Here is a 17,323-nt window from a genome sequence, read left to right as displayed (position 1 = left end):
TCATACTCTCACTGATACCACTCACCCAGCTCATACTGAAAACCACGCCCCACTCACCCAGCCTTCATACTCTCACTGAATAACCACGCCCACTCACTCAGCCTTCATACTGAATAACCACGCCCACTCACCTAGCCTTCATACTCTCACTGAATAACCACGCCCACTCACCCAGCCTTCAGACTCTGACTCTGTCAACAACTAATTCCTTTGTTTTGAACAGACAAGTGGTGGAAAATTCTCCTACCACAAGCAGCAAAGGCAGTGTACTGCAGTGGTCAGCAAAATGTCAAGAGTTCATTTTTCCAAACTTGTGGTGAAATAAACCTGATGATAGATTTTTTATCAATATGTCTCACTGGTGAATTCCAAAATAAGAGTACAGGGCATTTTCCTGCCTTTTTCCACCTTAAATAAACAACTGACACTCTCCTTTGATAATCATCTATTTTCGTGAGTAATGCTGTCATCACTGCAACCTTTTCATGGCTGCATAGCGCAGGATACGTAATGCACTGGATGATGTTTTTTTTAATGCTAATATGTAAACACAGCAAAACACAACAATAACTTTTCATCATATTCAAATCATAATAAATCATCTCCTACTTACAAATACATATGTGGTATGGATTTAACGTTTAGAATCTGCACTATTTCTCTACTTGTTTCAATAAGCTACTATTAAGATATTAAAACTACAAAATTATAATATGCTTTTGTTATCAGCGATAACAACTGTGAGTTTTGAGAGTAATTAAAACAGCCAGCAGAGGGCGCATTACTTTAGCTATCTACATGTCTCGTGTGCATTTAAAGGATGCTTCTGTTTGGAACTGATGGTGAAGATAAAGAAATGCAGCCCACTCGCACTGCAGTAGAGATTTTGGAACACATAACTGTCGTCCTGCTGTTGCCAGTGGAGACGTTTTGCTTTTGCTGGGCTTCTTTTATCCGCTGACTTTCCTGATCCTGAGATAAATGTAGCAGAGCTTAAATAACTGTGCCCTGGCAGCGTGTCAGCAACCGTTCACCTGTTACAACCTCAATGAGAAACAGAGAGAGAGAGAGAGAGAGAGAGAATAAAAAAAGGAGATGAGAGACAGAGAAAGTAGAAAGAAAGAGCGAGGAAATAGAAAAAGGGAGCTGAAGAGAGAGAGACTGAGAGAGAGAGAGTTGGAATGACTGAGAGAAAGAAAATGCAGAAAGAGGGAGAATGAGAGAAAAAGAACAACTGAGAAAGAGACTAAGAGAGAGAATGTAGAAAGAGAGAGAGAAAGAAGTTAATAAAGATAAGAATATGATATAAACAGAGAAAAAAGGAGAAAGAGAGAGAAAGAGAGGAGAGAGACAGATAGAGAGAGAGAGAGAGAGAGAGAGAGAGAGAGAGAGAGAGGGAGGAAGGTGAAGACATGGGAGCAAGAGAGAAAGGAGGGTAGAAAGAGAAAGAGAGAGAGGAGAAATAATGGAAGTGTTACAGAGAAAATAGAAAAAAGGAGATGAGAGAGAGAGAAAGAGAGAAAGAAAATTGTAGGAAATAGAAAGAGAGAGATACAAATGGAGACATGAAGAGTGAGAAAAAGTGGAAAGACTGATTGGGAGAGAAAGATACAAAGAAAGAAAAAAGAAGATAGAGAGAAAAAAGAAGATAGAGAGAAAGATACAAAATGAGAGATGGACAGAGATTAAGACAAAATATAAAGAGAAAGATGGAGAGACAGAGAGAGAGGGAGACAAAAATATAAAAAAGAAAGATGAAGAGAGACAGAGAAAGTAGTGAGAGAGAGAGAGAGAGAGAGAGAGAGTTGGAGTGACTGAGAGATGCAGAAAGAGAGAAAATGAGGGAGAAAAAACAACTGAGAAAGAGACAAAGAGAGACAGGGGAGAGAGAGAGAAAGAGAGTGAGAGAGAGAGAGAGAGAGAGAGAGAGAGAGAGAGAGAGAGAGAATCCTCTCCAGTAGTAGTTCCTTTTTCATGGCAGTTAAACAGACTGTATAACACTACAAAGTGTCTGAATGATTTCACTCCAGCTTCTCCTTCACCGGTGCTCTCAGACTCCTGATCATTAATGGAGCTCAGCTCTGGCCTTCAAGTGGGCTGCTGATTCACCTTTTGTTTTATTTGAAAGCATCCCTCAGCGATTAGCTCCCACTTTGACCCCCCGGCGGGACAGAAGCGGCATAATTATCGAGTCTGCAGATAACACTGCAACACTGCTATGATGTCACGAGCCCTCTATACAACACACACTTCCAATAACGCGCGTAATTAGATCTCAAAACTCGACCACAAAAGACTTTGAAAAAGACCCCAGAGATGAAACCCTGCGTAAAGGAAGCGCATGAAGATAGAAATACTATCTTTACAACTGTTGTTCAAAAGTTTGGAATGAATTTTCAATCATGTAAAACGTGGTTGGAGATAAATGTAGAAAGTTCTAATAAAATTAAGCTCCAGAATGAACTTTAGTAGTTTCAGATGTAGTAGGTAATCATACTAAGTAATAACAGTATACTAAGCTCACCGGACAAAAAATTAGTCACCTAATAGAGTGCAATACTTCCACGAGCACAAATAACAGCTGCAGTTCGATTTGGCTGGACTAGACTAGTTTCTGGATGTAGGCGACATCAATGTTCAGCCACTCTTGCATCAAGGAATTGTGCAGTTTGGCCAGATTTTGTGGAGCCTTCCCTGACGTCTTACTCATTGTTCCAGGTCGTCCCACAGATTTTCAAGAGGATTCAAATCTGGGAATTTTGTGGTCTGGTCCAGAAGTGTGACTGCTCCTGAATGTTCATCATACCAATGAGTCACATTTGCAGCCCTGTGAACGTGAGAACTGTCATCTTGGAATACAGGGATAGGAATGTTATGTTCCTCGGTAAGATGATGAGCAAAAGGCAAAACCTGGTTGTCCAGCAGCTCAATGTCGGTACTGGGTTCAAATTCACTGTCACCTCAACCAAAAGGACCCATTTCTGCGTAATTAAAACACCCCCAGAACATCACAGAGCCTCCAGCTTGAACCACACCTGCACGCAGTCCTCACTGAAGGCTTCCTGAGATCTACAATGAACACGATGCCAAGCATCATTCGCACACAGGCAGGAACGAGATTCATCTGACCAGATAACATGTTTCCAGTTATGAACAGTCTAGTTTTTGTGTCTCTTCATCCAATGTAACTGGGCAACATCGTGAGCAGAAGTGAGCAAAGGCCTCTTGTGTGCCACTCTGCTCCATATGTTCATGGTATGCAGTTCCCTGCCAAGTGTTCTTTCAGAAATTGGTTGTGAAGAACCTGTGTTGACTTCCAGAAGCAATTCTTGCCTGGAAGAGAAGCGATTTTTATTCACAAGCTGCAAAACACGGTGACGGCAGTTTCATCTTTCGAACACAATTCTGATGAGAATTTCCTGTAGACTGGGACTTTTGCCACTGTTGGTCGATCCGTATGACCGTAAGCTTCAATACATCTGCAAATGCAGCTACTTCCTTCACACTGTGGCCTTTGGCATGGCCAAATGCAATCACTCCTTTTTGCCATTAACATCTGCTTTGTGTCCCATTTTCCACACATCAAATGAGACATTCACTGCACTGTACCACCTTTTCTCAATCTATGAATCCTGTCACACTCCCCGCAGGTATTTATAGCCTGGTGATCCTCGTGCAGCGCCATCTACAGGAGCCGGAAGTTACACCTTAAACATGCACGGTGACTAATTTTTTGTCTGGGGAGCTTTTATTATTCATCGTTTATCATCTTCTTGATAACAAAATGCTTGAAATATTGAATAAAACAATTAATTACACATTCTGCTGTCAAGTTTATGACAATTTAATCTACTCTGTACAAACTATTATATTATTACAACAAGCCATTCCAAACTTTTGAATGGTAGAGTATGCAGATGCGGATCCTTGTCGAATTCGACAGCTGCCCACTGTGTCTCACGCTGATTATCTCCTTCTGCTTGTGTGAAAGAGGATTAGTGTCTTGTGCATGTAAATCTAATGGCAAATTTGGGCTGTGAGGCGGCACGCTCAAGCGGCGGAGCGGAGGACCTGCTGACATTTGGAGAAGCAGGGATGGCTGGAGGGAGAGAGGAAGTGCGAGGTGAGGGGGAAGAAACACTTCTTAAATGTGCTCTCGCTTCAGTGGCTTACAAAACCAAGCATTCCTAGCATCTCTGACTCATTCCTAAGCCCCCCACCCCTTAACCCGCTCTTGAGGGTCCCTGAGGGGCCAAGCTACATGGTGGCTACAGAGAATAAAGGGATGAATCAAAATTTCTGAAAACACAAACAAGTCTCAAAAATCAAATACAAAAATGAGTGTGTTAGATCTCAAATCTAAGATCTGAGAGCTGCATACAGCCTGTCTTCTACTAGGTTCAGAGGCTGTGTTCAGACTGCAGGCAAATCGGACTTGTTTCTCAAATCAGGTCTTCTGAGGGAACTGTCCATGCTGTTATTTGCAAGTGATCAGATCAGATTTGTGTATCCCGACATCACCAGCCTATCTGTATGGGTTGCTGTAGTAACGACGTAGGCGTAAGTAACTACGTAGCTAGATTTTAAACGCAGATGCAGGAGAGATAGGGGGTGCATCATCTCACCCTCCAAACTCACCCTCCATGAATCTTTGGCGCTCTTTTTGAATCCCAGCACTTCTGTCACTCTGGATTTGGTAACGTCATTGTTTGTCACATTGTGAGTGACACAAAAGAAACTTTGAAATCCGATTTGAGCGGCCAGAGCATCCAGACTGAGACGCATTTGCAAAAATCTGATGGGAATCGCATTTCAAACCACTTCTAAATGTGGTTTGGATCTGATTTGCAAAATTTTCAAGGGTTTTTTTGCTGTCCAGACTATCAAAAATCAATCTGGATACAATCTAGACGACAAAAATCAGATTTAGGCTGGCAGTCTGAACAAGGCCAGAGTTCCACGCAGGACTTCTGCATGTAAATGCTGATAAAGTCAGTGGTGTTTTTTTTCTGACAGGCAGTGTAGTATGTTACGGTTTCTAATCTGTGAACACGCATTTTGCCATTGTTACCACTGCAAGGTGAGCTGTGTCATACCAGAGTACTCGTGCTGAATTTGTCCCCCCCCCCTTGTCTCGGTATCAAATGTGAACTTATGGGTGGAGCAAGAAATAGGTGGGAAAACATTATATGAATTCTCTTTTCAAAGCAAACCACCAAGCGAAAATTCATTCCGCTGTGCAACAATCAATGGCTAGCTTTGCCAAATTTGACAAATCAATTTGATAACTTGGAGGGGCTGCTTTTCAAATAATACCTTGAAAATTCAAGTAACATTTTGCCATCCCCAGTGGCAACTGCTGGCATGCATGTGTTGGTGTTGAAACTTCAGATAAGGAGTTTTGAGGCCTAGTTTGACAGTCTCAGGTGACACGTAACCCTAGTCGTCTTGCAGTCTCATTAAGAAAATAAAAGAAAATACACAGTCGATTGTGCTAGGAAATGTAGGTTGCACGTCAACACTCGGTCAGCTCCAAGTAAAACAAGGAAGACTTCAAGGGTGTGAAAATAAACAGACCTCTTGGTCCAGAACAGAAACCTTTCTCATCCTCAGACTCTCGAAAATGCATGAAGGTTTCGTTGTCATTGGTAGCATAGCACACATGCAGTTCAAATATACAGAGTTATGTACACACGTTCACCTCATGATACAGTGATCAGTCCATCCTAGAGTGCTTGATAAAACCTCGTCTAATACTCTACGCCATTAGATGCCAACCTTACATAAGCCTTTCATAAACATGACATGACACCCAGTATAGTCCATAGCATCTTCCCGGTTGGAATTTTAGGTTACGACAGTGACACTTTAGGCTACTGCTACGAACATAGCAATGGCTACCATGCAATCAGACCATTTCAGTAGGATATCACAATTGCAGATAGTAGAGATTAGAATAAACATACCCGTACAGGACGTTACGTACAGTTAAGGTTAGGGCTTGAGGGCAGAGTTACTCCTTCTTTGGAGGTCTGAAGAAAATAGCCCTCTGCTACAAAACTGTCGCAAGATTGGGCCAATCTGTTTGACGGTCAGTGCCAGTGTTGTGCCATATTCATGATACACCGATGTAAGCGTATGAGCTCAGGGCATTAAAGGAGGTGTTGAAACACAAGCGCTCCCAATTTACTCACAGTCCTCCCTTCCTCCCCGGCTCTAAAAAAACAGAGCATTCGTTAGTGGTATGTTCCAAGGCCCTGAGTTCTAAATGACCTCATTTGTTCATCATAACTGGTGGCAGCCCATAATTCATGTGGTAGGAAAAGTTCTGATTGGCCAGATACTCCTGCTTAGATCATGTGGGTAGCTCTATTCTATTATCATGAAATATCCTATTTGGACATATTTAGGGCATACAAAGCTTTAATTTATTGCTGCATCATCAGACTGTCATTGTCTTGTCCACGGATAAGCAGTATTGTCTTAAAATATCCAAGAAAATCTTGGAAAGTGAGAAAGCCCTTCACGTTTGTGTCTTTTTTAAGTAACCCTAGCACTTTAATGATCTCCGACTAATACTGTCTGAGCACTGTGAATAGAACTAGTGCAGTCTTGATTATATACTACTTAACACTATTGATATACTATATAATTGTTAATCAGTGATATCTCCACGTTATGGACAGACAACCACTACCAAATGAAGTTCAACAGGTCAAGCCAATTTGAATCACCTGAATTCTAGCAAAAAAAAAGACACATCAGGGATGCTAAATGCTACAATAGACTACGCTAAAACATCATTTCCGCATTGGATGCTTTGAGTGTCATACTTAGGTTTAAAAGATGCTCAGTTTGTACTTGAACCGAATGGCTTGCCAATCTAAGCTAAAGGAATATAGAGCGAATCGGAGTGCAATGTGTAAATTTCAAGGAGTATTAAGGATAAGCATCCAGTAACCATGCCAAAAAACAGTGTTGTTAGTGATTTAACCTGTTGCATATCTAATAAACCTAGTTATGTCATATGACACTCAAATTAAAGCTTTCAAAATATTGTCAAAGTTTTTTCAATCAGTACCACAACTGTTTTCCACCGCAACATCTTCCAGCGATGCAATACTCCTTCACATCGTTGATTTTGCCTTCGAAATCGACGAGCAATCCACATTTTAAAATCTACAACTTTTTTTTCTTGTTTTGCATGGTTGTTTTCTTCCCATGTAGAAAAACCCCCTCCCCTTTTACCAAAGTTATAAAAATGGAAGTCACTTGCAGGAAACAACGTCAAGTAAGATGGAGAAACATTAGGGACGGGGCAAGGACAAGGCAATCACAACATATCCGACTCCCCTCCAATCCAGTTTATAAAAAATATCTAAGTAAAAATCTGTTATCAACCAGCAATGACATCTTCACATGGTTTAAAATTTCAGCTCGTCTGCAGAAAGATGCTTTCATGCAGAAGATTGTGGGAGGTTTTTTTTTGCACCTGGCGTTTTCTTTTTCTGAGGCAGGAGTCGTCCTTGGGCAAAGACTCGTCTCGTATCGCTCCTTTAGCCAAGACTAGAGCCTCTCATCTTTCTACTCCAGCTCCACTCAGCAGCGTTTGACCTTGACGGGTGGTCTCCAACCGGGAGTGAATCAGCCATCTAGGCCCTCCTCTTTCACTTGACGAAACTGAACTTCAAAAGCCTGCAAATGTGTCGGGAGGCTCAAAGCGGGCACTTCCTTTCCTTCTAGCACACATACACACACAGACATGGACACACACGGACGCATGCAAGCGCACAATAACGTTCTACAGTTTACTTCATGTGCACAATGTTGCTGAATATAGCTGGGATTCTACAACCTTCCACCGCAAGATGCTTTTATTCCTAATTGCATGTGCATGCCCTTTCTACAAGAAGCAAAAAAGTTCTTAACTGCAGTCCCTCTGTCAGTCTTTGAATGTCAGCTACGTCCTTAATAACTGATTCCCCCAAAACGTGAACAGAAAACTCCAACAGCGACTGCCGCGCCTCTTGCGCTTGCATTTAGACTCCCTGATTCGACTCAGCCATCGGGATCCATTGGCAGCTTTTTGAAGACTTTCGTCTCCTTACACCTTTGTTCCCATTGGAAGGATGTCACCCTTCCCCCTGAACTTCCTCATCCACAACGCTCTCAACCACAGGTGGGAACCACTCCCATGAACGAATACAAAATGGGAACAGGCCACAAATGAAAAGAGAGAACAGAGCGAGACCAGGTTTTGTTTTTCAGGGTTGAGTACGAAATATCACGTCGAATGTCTCCGTGCCAAAAAAAGAAGAAGAAAAAAAAAACACGGAGAGGTAGAGTGGTGGACCTTGGAGTGAAACAGCAACAAAAAAAGAATATTTCATCTGTTTTTCCTGGAACCCACCACTGTTGCTTGACTTGTGTTTTCTTCTTCATATTCCGATGCTTCAGATGGTTCTTTCCTAGCCCCTTTCCTCCCCGCCACCCATGGGGTGGCAAGGTGGCCCTGGGGGTCCATCACAAACAGTTGCCTAGGTTCCTTTCCCCGGGCCGAATTGGCACCCTGCTCCAAAGTCTCCTGTGCTGTTGCACTTCTTCGCCAAAGGGGGCGCTAGAGAGCTGGGCAAAAGCAGTGAAGTCAAAGACAGGCTGCTCATTGTCTCTGATAACTGTTCACTGGTGCAGGCCTGGCTGTAGCCCTGCCGGGTTTCTCCAGGGCTGCTGCTGCTCTGGCTGCGCTGGTGCCCCCTATTGACCTGGAGGGATGATGCAGCAGACCCGTCCGGCCTCAGGGTCTCTGTGGAAATGCCATTGGTGCTCCTGTTGGGCAGCGGCTCCAGCAGAGGCAAGGGGAACTCGGGTTCCTTTGGAGAAGAGACGCTGAAGCTTAGCCCTTCCTCCATGGTGGTCTGCAGGCTTCCCTCTGAGCTGCCCGTGGCCAGGGATGAGTCACTGTGAGATGCGTACTGAGGAAACACAGTAAAATCAGGAAAAGTGGCTTTATTGCTCCACCACTACCTCATCCATTTCCTTCCAGTGGCACAAAATATAAAAATGAGCAAAACGTGTGTTTTTTTTTTTTATTCTGTTGTCAATTGTACAAAAATTTGTGCTTGGTCAGGAACCACCAATTTAGGCCCAAATCTGTTCACTTTACTTTGATTGAATGCAATTTTACTTGTATAGCACTTCACAGTGGCACTATGCAGTGGTTTGTTTGAGTTTATAGTCATGCCATTTGGGCACAAAAATGCACCTACCTGCGTGGTTAGCAGTTTGCAGGCTCCAGGAGAACGCAAGGAGGCCCAGGATGCTGGAGAGGTCATTCTGAGGCCTCGGGGCTTGTGGCCCAGATGGCTCCTGGGGGGTGCCGGAAGGGCCGCTGCTGCTGGATGGAAGAACTCTGCAGGGAGATGGAAAGGAGTGGAGGAGTCACTCGCACCCCCAGGAATGCCTCTATCTCCTCTGCTACTGCTGCTACAAAGAACACCACCTGCAGAGGACAAAGACAGGGAAGTATGCATTCTCTACCTACTTGAATTTTATGATATTTAAAATATTAAACACCATCTGCCCAACCCTAACTTTGTCAAAACTCTAGCAGAGTCTCTTTGCTAGTCTCTTTATTTTCTAGACTTTTCCAGAAAACAAATACATTACAGACAAGGCATATTCATAATAATATGACATATAAAAAACACAAAAAGGCAGATGGCAAAAAAGCAAAAGATAAAACAAACATTGAGATTTCCAGGAAACAAGCAAACTACGAAGAAGAACAGGGAAACGGGAAACAGGAAAAGCACGATTTGCAAAGGGGCTGACAAAACATGGCTCATTCAAACATACATAAGCACTAGCAACTAAACAAGTAGCAGATGAAAACAGTGACATTTAGGGTGGAGTCAGAATGCCCATAAAGTGATTATCATGGCAAACACAAACTAAATACCTACTGTAACTGCATGACACGCATATGCAGAAGCCTAAAACACATCAAATTCATAAATTATGCCTCTGAAACTGTTCCTCTGAGGTTACCAATACTATGGCGGGCCGGTGTATGAGGGTGCTGGAGTTGTCTCTGAGCCCCATCCTCAGCACCGGTGCTGTGGACTCGAGATGGCCGTCGCATCAATTCCTTCCCACCTCCTGCTGCTTCCTCCCCACTGCCCCGCTCCTCCTGTGCAGAGAAAACACAAGAGGAATGTTAGCTTTAGCACATTAGCACTTTCATCACCCTGCAACAGCTGTTAGCACTTTCCCATCTCTACACTTATTGCCTCTGGGGCTTGGGGCAAAACAAACTCATCCAGCTGACATGGACCACCAACAGCGTCTAATGTTACCCTTTTAAACCATGACCAGGGGTACTGTATGTAGGATGAGGCTACTACAGCTGTAATATGCTATAATACAGTTTCTTCTTCATTGCCAATACAATATTACGAATGGAAGAAAAGCATATGAGCAAAATGAATGTGTGCAGTTTGTGAACCCTTTACACTCCAGTTATCCTTGTTTTGGCGCCTGAAAATTGTTCATTTGTTTCTATAAAGCAACGTATTATAGGACAAAAACTTTGCCATGATAAGGTAATATGCCCCTTTGGGAGCCTTGAAGCTAAAGCTTTAGTATTAGTTAGAAAACAATTGGTGAGTTTGCTTAGTTAGCTACAGTAGCCTTAGGCAATAGCTGCTAAGTAATAGCACCATGCAATTAAGCCAGCCACAAATGAGATTTGCATCATAACATTTTCCTCTGTAGCAAAATCAACAGCAATTTACATTTGTATGCAACAATTTGGGCTTCCCTGGCTGAATTATTGACTTTTAAAGTGAAAATAAGTAAACGAAGGAGTGGTTGTTCTGCATGGAAGAGTGTCTGAAGTATGCAAAACAACATCTACCCAGAGGCATTTTGGAAACAAGTGCTGTGAACAGATGAAGTAAAAGCTGAACTACTTGCAACAATCACCAGATAAGTGTTTGGCAAAAAAGAAGGAGCAGCATTTGATGAAAAGAACACCTTGCCAAGAGTCAACAGTCAGGATCTATTATGCTTTGGGTTCGTGGCAGCCAGTCGGACCGTAAATGTGTGAGAAGATGGAAGAAAGGATTCCGTTAATTTTCAGCCAATTCGAAAAGTAAATGTGACAGTCTGTCAAGAAACTGATCCTGAAAAGAGGCTGGATGCTACAATAGGACAATGATCCAAAACATACATCAAAATCCACCATGAACTCCTTCAAGAATTGAAAGCTGAAGCTTTTGGGATAGCTCTGAAAATCTGTGGGTAGATCTTAAAACATGCTGTGCATGCAAGATGGAAAAGGACGTTGCATTCTGCAAGGAAGAGTGGTTGAAAATGCCTAAAACAAGTTTAGAAAGACTCCCAGCTGTTTGCAAAAAGCATTTGCAAGCTGTGCAATACAAACCTTTAAAGAGTCAAGGACACTAATCGTTCAAACCATTTGTTCAACACAGATAAGGCACTGTAGAATGTTGTATGTGTTGCTTGTTAAAAGAGACATATTTGTAACATAACAGCGCTCAGACCACATTTCCAGCAGAAATCCAGATGCTTCTAACTTTTTCCCCACAAGCTAAAGCTCATATATTCTAGTAATGCTTAAATAAACCAAAGTAAGCAGGAAAGCAAGAATAAGGGAATATATCTAAACCCAGCCTTTCCTTAGTCTAACAATTAAACAGAGTAAGCTGCATCTGCTGAGGGAAGTTGTTTTCCTCCACCCGTCATGTTCTCTCGTTCTTCATGCTGTGCCTGATAAACGCAGGAAGAGGGGTTTTAATAAAGTCAAGAGAAATGAAGCTACTCTGCAGGATTTATTTATTTGATTTCTTTGGTCTAATTTGTAGGGGTTCACAGCCATTTTCGCTGATTAGGCCTCATTAAGAGCTGATGCTGAGAGAGACTTAAGAGATTATGGCAGTGGATAAAACAGCTGCAGGTAGCACTTGGCACACGCTCTCCCAGTGGGCTCTTCACTGGAGTGGATTATTCAGCCCTGGGTGATGGTTTTTCTCTTGCATTGTATGGCACAGTTGCAAGACTATGACCGATAGAGCTTTCATCAAAAGATGCTCAGTAGGCCTGGAACGTCTGAATGCTTTGAAAGAGCAGAGGTGGGAACAAGTCACTAAGTTGCAAGTAACAAGTAAGTCTCAAGTCTTCACACTCAAGTCCCAAGTCAATATAGTCGAGTCTCGATTCAAGTCTTGAGTCAGCACAGGCAAGGCTCAAGTCGGGTCCCAAGTCAATAGTCCTAATCTTCGAGCCTTACACAAGTCAGTGTGCATTTTTCAGTTGAGCCATAGAACTGAATAATGGTAAACGAATACTATAGTCTTTCAATGGCAGCATGTTAGCAGCGTATTGCAGTATATTTATTTTTTAGTATTGTTATTTTTTTCCAACTAAAATACAAAATCCATGGTACACAGATAACCATGACAGACATACTGGTAAACACAAAGAGTAGTGCAACTACACATGAAAAGAATTTTAAAAGTGCTACTGAACTTCATTAAATAAATTTTTAAAAAAAACTTTATATTTGAAGATAATTTTTGATGATGTTTTGGAACATTGATGGTGAATGTATGAAGCTAAAGTTTACTTTTTTCATCAGCTTCTTGTTTGAATTTGCCATTCCACCTTAAATGGTGCTACAGTTACGTTCCGGTGCCTGACTGCTGCACGATTTAAGGTAGAATGGCAAATTCCAATATAAGGCTGGCAAATAAAAAGTCGACTTCAGCCTCGTGGTAAATGTTACGCTGGTTAAAATCAGTCGAACAGAGAGACGCTGTGTTTCTTTTCTTCTGCTGCAATGAAGAAAACTGTCAGTTCGCCTGGTGAGTTTCTCCAGTAAGACTGGAGTTTAAGTGCTGAGCTGGGCTCATTGATGCTGTTGATGCTTCACATGTTTCCAGCTTATGGAGGCAAACCTGAACTCTTAACGCTTCTCTTGTCTTCCGAAAGCTGAGCATAAACACAGTGACAGACGTCTGACGACGCTGCTTTTTTTTATTTATGGCACGAAATGAATCACATGAAAAATAGAGAGTCCCATCTGCAGTCTGACTGTCCACATTTCTTCCATTTTGAGTCTCAAGTCTTTCTGAGTCATGATGCTCAAGTTCGAGTCAGAGTTCGAGTCATTGGTGTTCAAGTCAAAGTCGTGTCCTAGGTTTTTCTCGATTTTCTCGAGTCGAGTCTAAAGTCGTCAAATCTGTGACTTGAGTTGGAGTCCAAGTCATATGACTCAAGTCCACACCTCTGTGAAAGAGTATAAACCCCCTATAGATAGCTTTGTATGCAATATGGACTGATTAACTGGTTAAGAAAGGATGCTATGAAGGAGTGACCTCTACACTCCACTCACTGGCCACTAAGTGAGCCTAACTTATCTAACTTATAGGTCCACTTTATACATGTACAGTTACAGACTGCACAATTTATCAGCCTCATTCATAACTGGTCAGTTTATGACCACAGGAATGCCATTGACCAGATATTATGTGGGCAGTGGTTCTTGCTCAGCACAGACATAATAGTCTGTGGTCCTGGTACACTCTTAGAAAGATGGTTCTTCAGGGGTTCTTTAGTAAAGACAATGGTTCTGTATAGAACTATGAACACTCAAAGAACCTTTTGCATGCTCACCATGAGATCTCACCATGCAAAGAACCATTTAAGCATGCAAACGGTTCTTTGAGTGTTCATAGTTCTATACAGAACCATTGTCTTTACTAAAGAACCCCTGAAGAACCATCTTTTTAGGAGTGTAAGAGTGTATCAGACTTAGCAGTGTTGCTGGTGTTTTACACATCAGTAGGTTGAGAGTGGACCACCACACATACACATAGATATCATGCCAAGAGTGGCACTGTGGTCAGAAGCTGACCACTGATGAAGGCCTAGAGCATGGATAACACAAGCTGTGCGTCAGATGTTCTACTGTTTCTAACTGTATACCAGTAAGGTGGAGGTACAGGAGACGAGGATGGGGGTTGTACAGGAAATGATGCCATCTTTCTGAGACAAAGCTCACCCTGGTCAGCTGGTACATGCTCTGTTCATCCAGGCTGAGGTCATCAGGCAGTGCTGGAGAGGAGGATTTGTCCGAGAGTTGCTCAGATCTCAGAGACGCCTGCTCCAGCTCAGCCATATGGATCTGCTGTCATAACAAACAACACAATACATCAGCATTGTGACACACTAAATACTGAAATTTGATATTATATTTAGTTGTTAAAGTTTCTCTGTAATTTTCTGTTAAATATACACCGATCAGGCATAACATTATGACCACCTCCTTGTTTCTATGCTCATTGTCCACCTTGTAGATGTAAAGTCAGAGACGATAGCTCATCTGCTGCTGCACAGTTTGTGTTGGTCATCCTCTAGTCCTTCATCAGGGGTCACATGACGCTGCCCACAGGACGCTGTTGGCTGGATATTTTTGGTTGGTGGACTATTCTCAGTCCAGCAGTGACACTGAGATGTTAAAACACTCCAGCAGCACTGCTGTGTCTGATCCACTCAGACCAGCACAACACACACTAACACACCACCACCACGTCAGTGGTACTGCAGTGCTGAGAATGATCCACCACCCAAATAGTACCTGCTCTGTGAGGGTCCATGGTGGTCCTGACCACTGAAGAACAGGGTAAAAGGGGGCTAACAAAGTATCAGAGAAACAGATGGACTACAGTCTGTAACTGTAGAACTACAAAGTGCACCTATATAGTAAGTGGAGCTGATAAAATGGACAATGAGTGTAGAAACAAAGGAGGTGGTCAGAATGTTATGCCTGATCCGTGTATGTTTGCACTTAATGGGGATTTTGACTGTATGTTAAATAACTAATGGATGGTCTTGGACTAATATGGCTGGTGGTGATAACTGATAATTGATAACTTCCAAACTGATAACTTCCAAACATTTAGACAGTGGCAGGCTAGCAGAGAATGTTGTTTTAGCACTGCTTTTAGCCTCTGATCTGGCAGCTGATTGGAGCTTTTCAGTCTGAAATCCTGAACTTCAGGGGCAGATAGACAGAGCAGTTTGTGCTTCAGATAAAGAAAGGAGAGAGAAAAAAGGGTCTATCTCTGAAATCTGAGTAATGAGAGCAACTCGCAGAGTCAAAGAGAGAGAGAGAGAGAGAGAGAGAGAGAGGAGAGAGAGAGAGAGAGGAGAGACTTCATAAATCAGTGCGGGATGGAGAGCTGGGAGAAGAGAGAAAGAGCAGATTGATGGGCTGACACTGTCTGCAGACAGGCAGAAAGAAGGAGTGACAGGTGAGGAGGTTATTGCTTGAATTGCTTATTTCCCCAACCATCCCTGTCCTGTCTGTCATAGTGACGGACGCAACTGCATGTATGCATTTGGGGGGGGGCATTCTGTATAGATTTTCACTTAACTATGTAGGACCTGCTAAAAAAATTTAAAGTGGAAATTCACCACAATGTTTTAATTTTTTTTTTTTGCATAATTAAATCACTAGGATTGTAAACGAAGTCATTCCGAATAGTCCGAAGAGCCTTTCTAGAGAAACCTGCCAAATCAGAATCAGTCAGAGTGCGTACACAGTGGTGGTGATAGGAACCAGACATCGAAAGCATTTAGCTCCTTCACAGAAGGTTTTTTATGGTTATAAACATGTTACAAAGATGTTGTCTAAAGCCTGAGACGATGTTTTACGACAGTTTTGAGAAGGTTCCATGGTGGAGGGGTACATGCAGGGTGCTATGAGGCAAAATAGTCCCAAAGAAACTTATCTTTTCAGATTTATCTCTATTTTATCATCAACATTACATATAAACACTCAGAAGACGTGTTTAGGTTCACTGGTGATTTTGGATAGTCATATTTGTGTCATAAGTATTATGACCCCTAGTTCCTATCACCACCACTGTAGAGAAGCACGTATGTTTCTCTATGATGAACCATTTCATGCAAAGAACCCTTTAAGCATGCAAATAGGTCTTTGATTGTTCACAGTTCCATACAGAACCATTGTCTTTACTAAAGAACCCTTAAAGAACCGTCTTTCTTTAAGAGTGTATTGCTACGTATAATGAACTTCACTGTAGTAGTCTGTGGAAGTTTACTGGCCACTTTATTAGAAAGAGACTGAGACTGCAAACTGTCCGTTGATGCATGTTGATAGTTCTCTAGCCCTTCATCAATGGTCAGTTTCTGACCACAGAGCCACTCTTGGCTGGACATTTTTGGGGGGTGGACCATTTTTAATGTGAGTACATATTCAAAATGCTACTACCTTGTCAGTGTTACTGCTGTGCTGAGAAAGCACCACCACCCAAATAATATCCGGACAAAAGTGGTCCTGTGGTTAGAAACTGACCAATGATGAATGAGGTGGGGGCACTAATAAGCTGTGTTGCAACAGCTGGACTAAAGCAGTGGTTACCAAACCTGGCACTAGATAAGTCTGTAAACGTACACCTACATAGGTATTTGATATTAGGAAGGTGGAGCCCATAAATGGTCACTGAAGCACGGTGTAGGTGTTGCTAATAAACTGTGCATCTATCCGCTAGCCTGTACCTCTTGAGGATGACTCTTGCAGTCTTTGCACACCGGAGGGGAGGAGTAGTGGTGGAAGACGGAGCCTGACAGGTTGTCAATCAACAGCATCTCCCCCTCAAAAGAGTCTTTGATGAGCAGAGAGACGCTGTCCAGCCACAGATTCTCCTGGGACACAAATATACATCATGCTACAGTCAATACCAGTCAGGTCACTTTGCTGTAAAACAGACAGGCATTCTTGCACACAAACAGAGCATGTCTTGTGTTTGAGAGCGACAAAACAGAACACATACTGAAAATATTGAATTGTGTTATGTAATATTTTATGGAATATATTGACTAATAGGGATGCAAATTTTCGTCATTAGTTATGATTCATCATCAACCGACAAGCCTAAAATCAAGGATGCAACTTCTTCAAAATATGCAAAACAGATAGTTCTGGTTCTGAAATCTGATTGGCTTAGTCTGTGATGAATAAAGGCAGGATACATGTGTGAAGTGGCTTTATTAGGGGCAATCTAACACTCGTAGTCATCACAGACAGAGGTCAACACACAGGCAGGAAGGTAAACCAAAAAAACAAGCAAGGGTCATAATACCAAAAGATACACTGGAAATAATATATAATACATAATACCCTAGATACACTGGAAAAATCAAAGACAAGGAAACAAAAATGGCTTTGAAATACGCAGAAATACTGCAACACAAACAAAACTGTACTTATAGACAG

General features: G+C 42.3%; 1 protein-coding gene across 1 annotated transcript in view; it reads right to left on the bottom strand.

Annotated features, from left to right (window-relative positions):
• Positions 1-7,984: 7,984 nt before the first annotated feature.
• The window catches only part of cacna1ia (calcium voltage-gated channel subunit alpha1 Ia), a 295,143-nt gene continuing 285,804 nt past the window's right edge, over positions 7,985-17,323 (bottom strand). The window contains 6 exon segments of the mRNA XM_036589758.1: positions 7,985-8,581; positions 8,583-8,972; positions 9,267-9,499; positions 10,048-10,189; positions 14,084-14,209; positions 16,606-16,752. Of these exon segments, the coding sequence (XP_036445651.1) occupies positions 8,387-8,581; positions 8,583-8,972; positions 9,267-9,499; positions 10,048-10,189; positions 14,084-14,209; positions 16,606-16,752 (1,233 nt within the window). The 3' untranslated portion in view covers positions 7,985-8,386.

The sequence above is a fragment of the Colossoma macropomum genome, unplaced genomic scaffold (assembly GCF_904425465.1).
Source record: "Colossoma macropomum unplaced genomic scaffold, Colossoma_macropomum, whole genome shotgun sequence".
Taxonomy (NCBI): Eukaryota; Metazoa; Chordata; class Actinopteri; order Characiformes; family Serrasalmidae; genus Colossoma; species Colossoma macropomum.
Note: the sequence above shows the minus strand (reverse complement) of the source record. Positions and strands in the feature narration are given on the sequence as shown.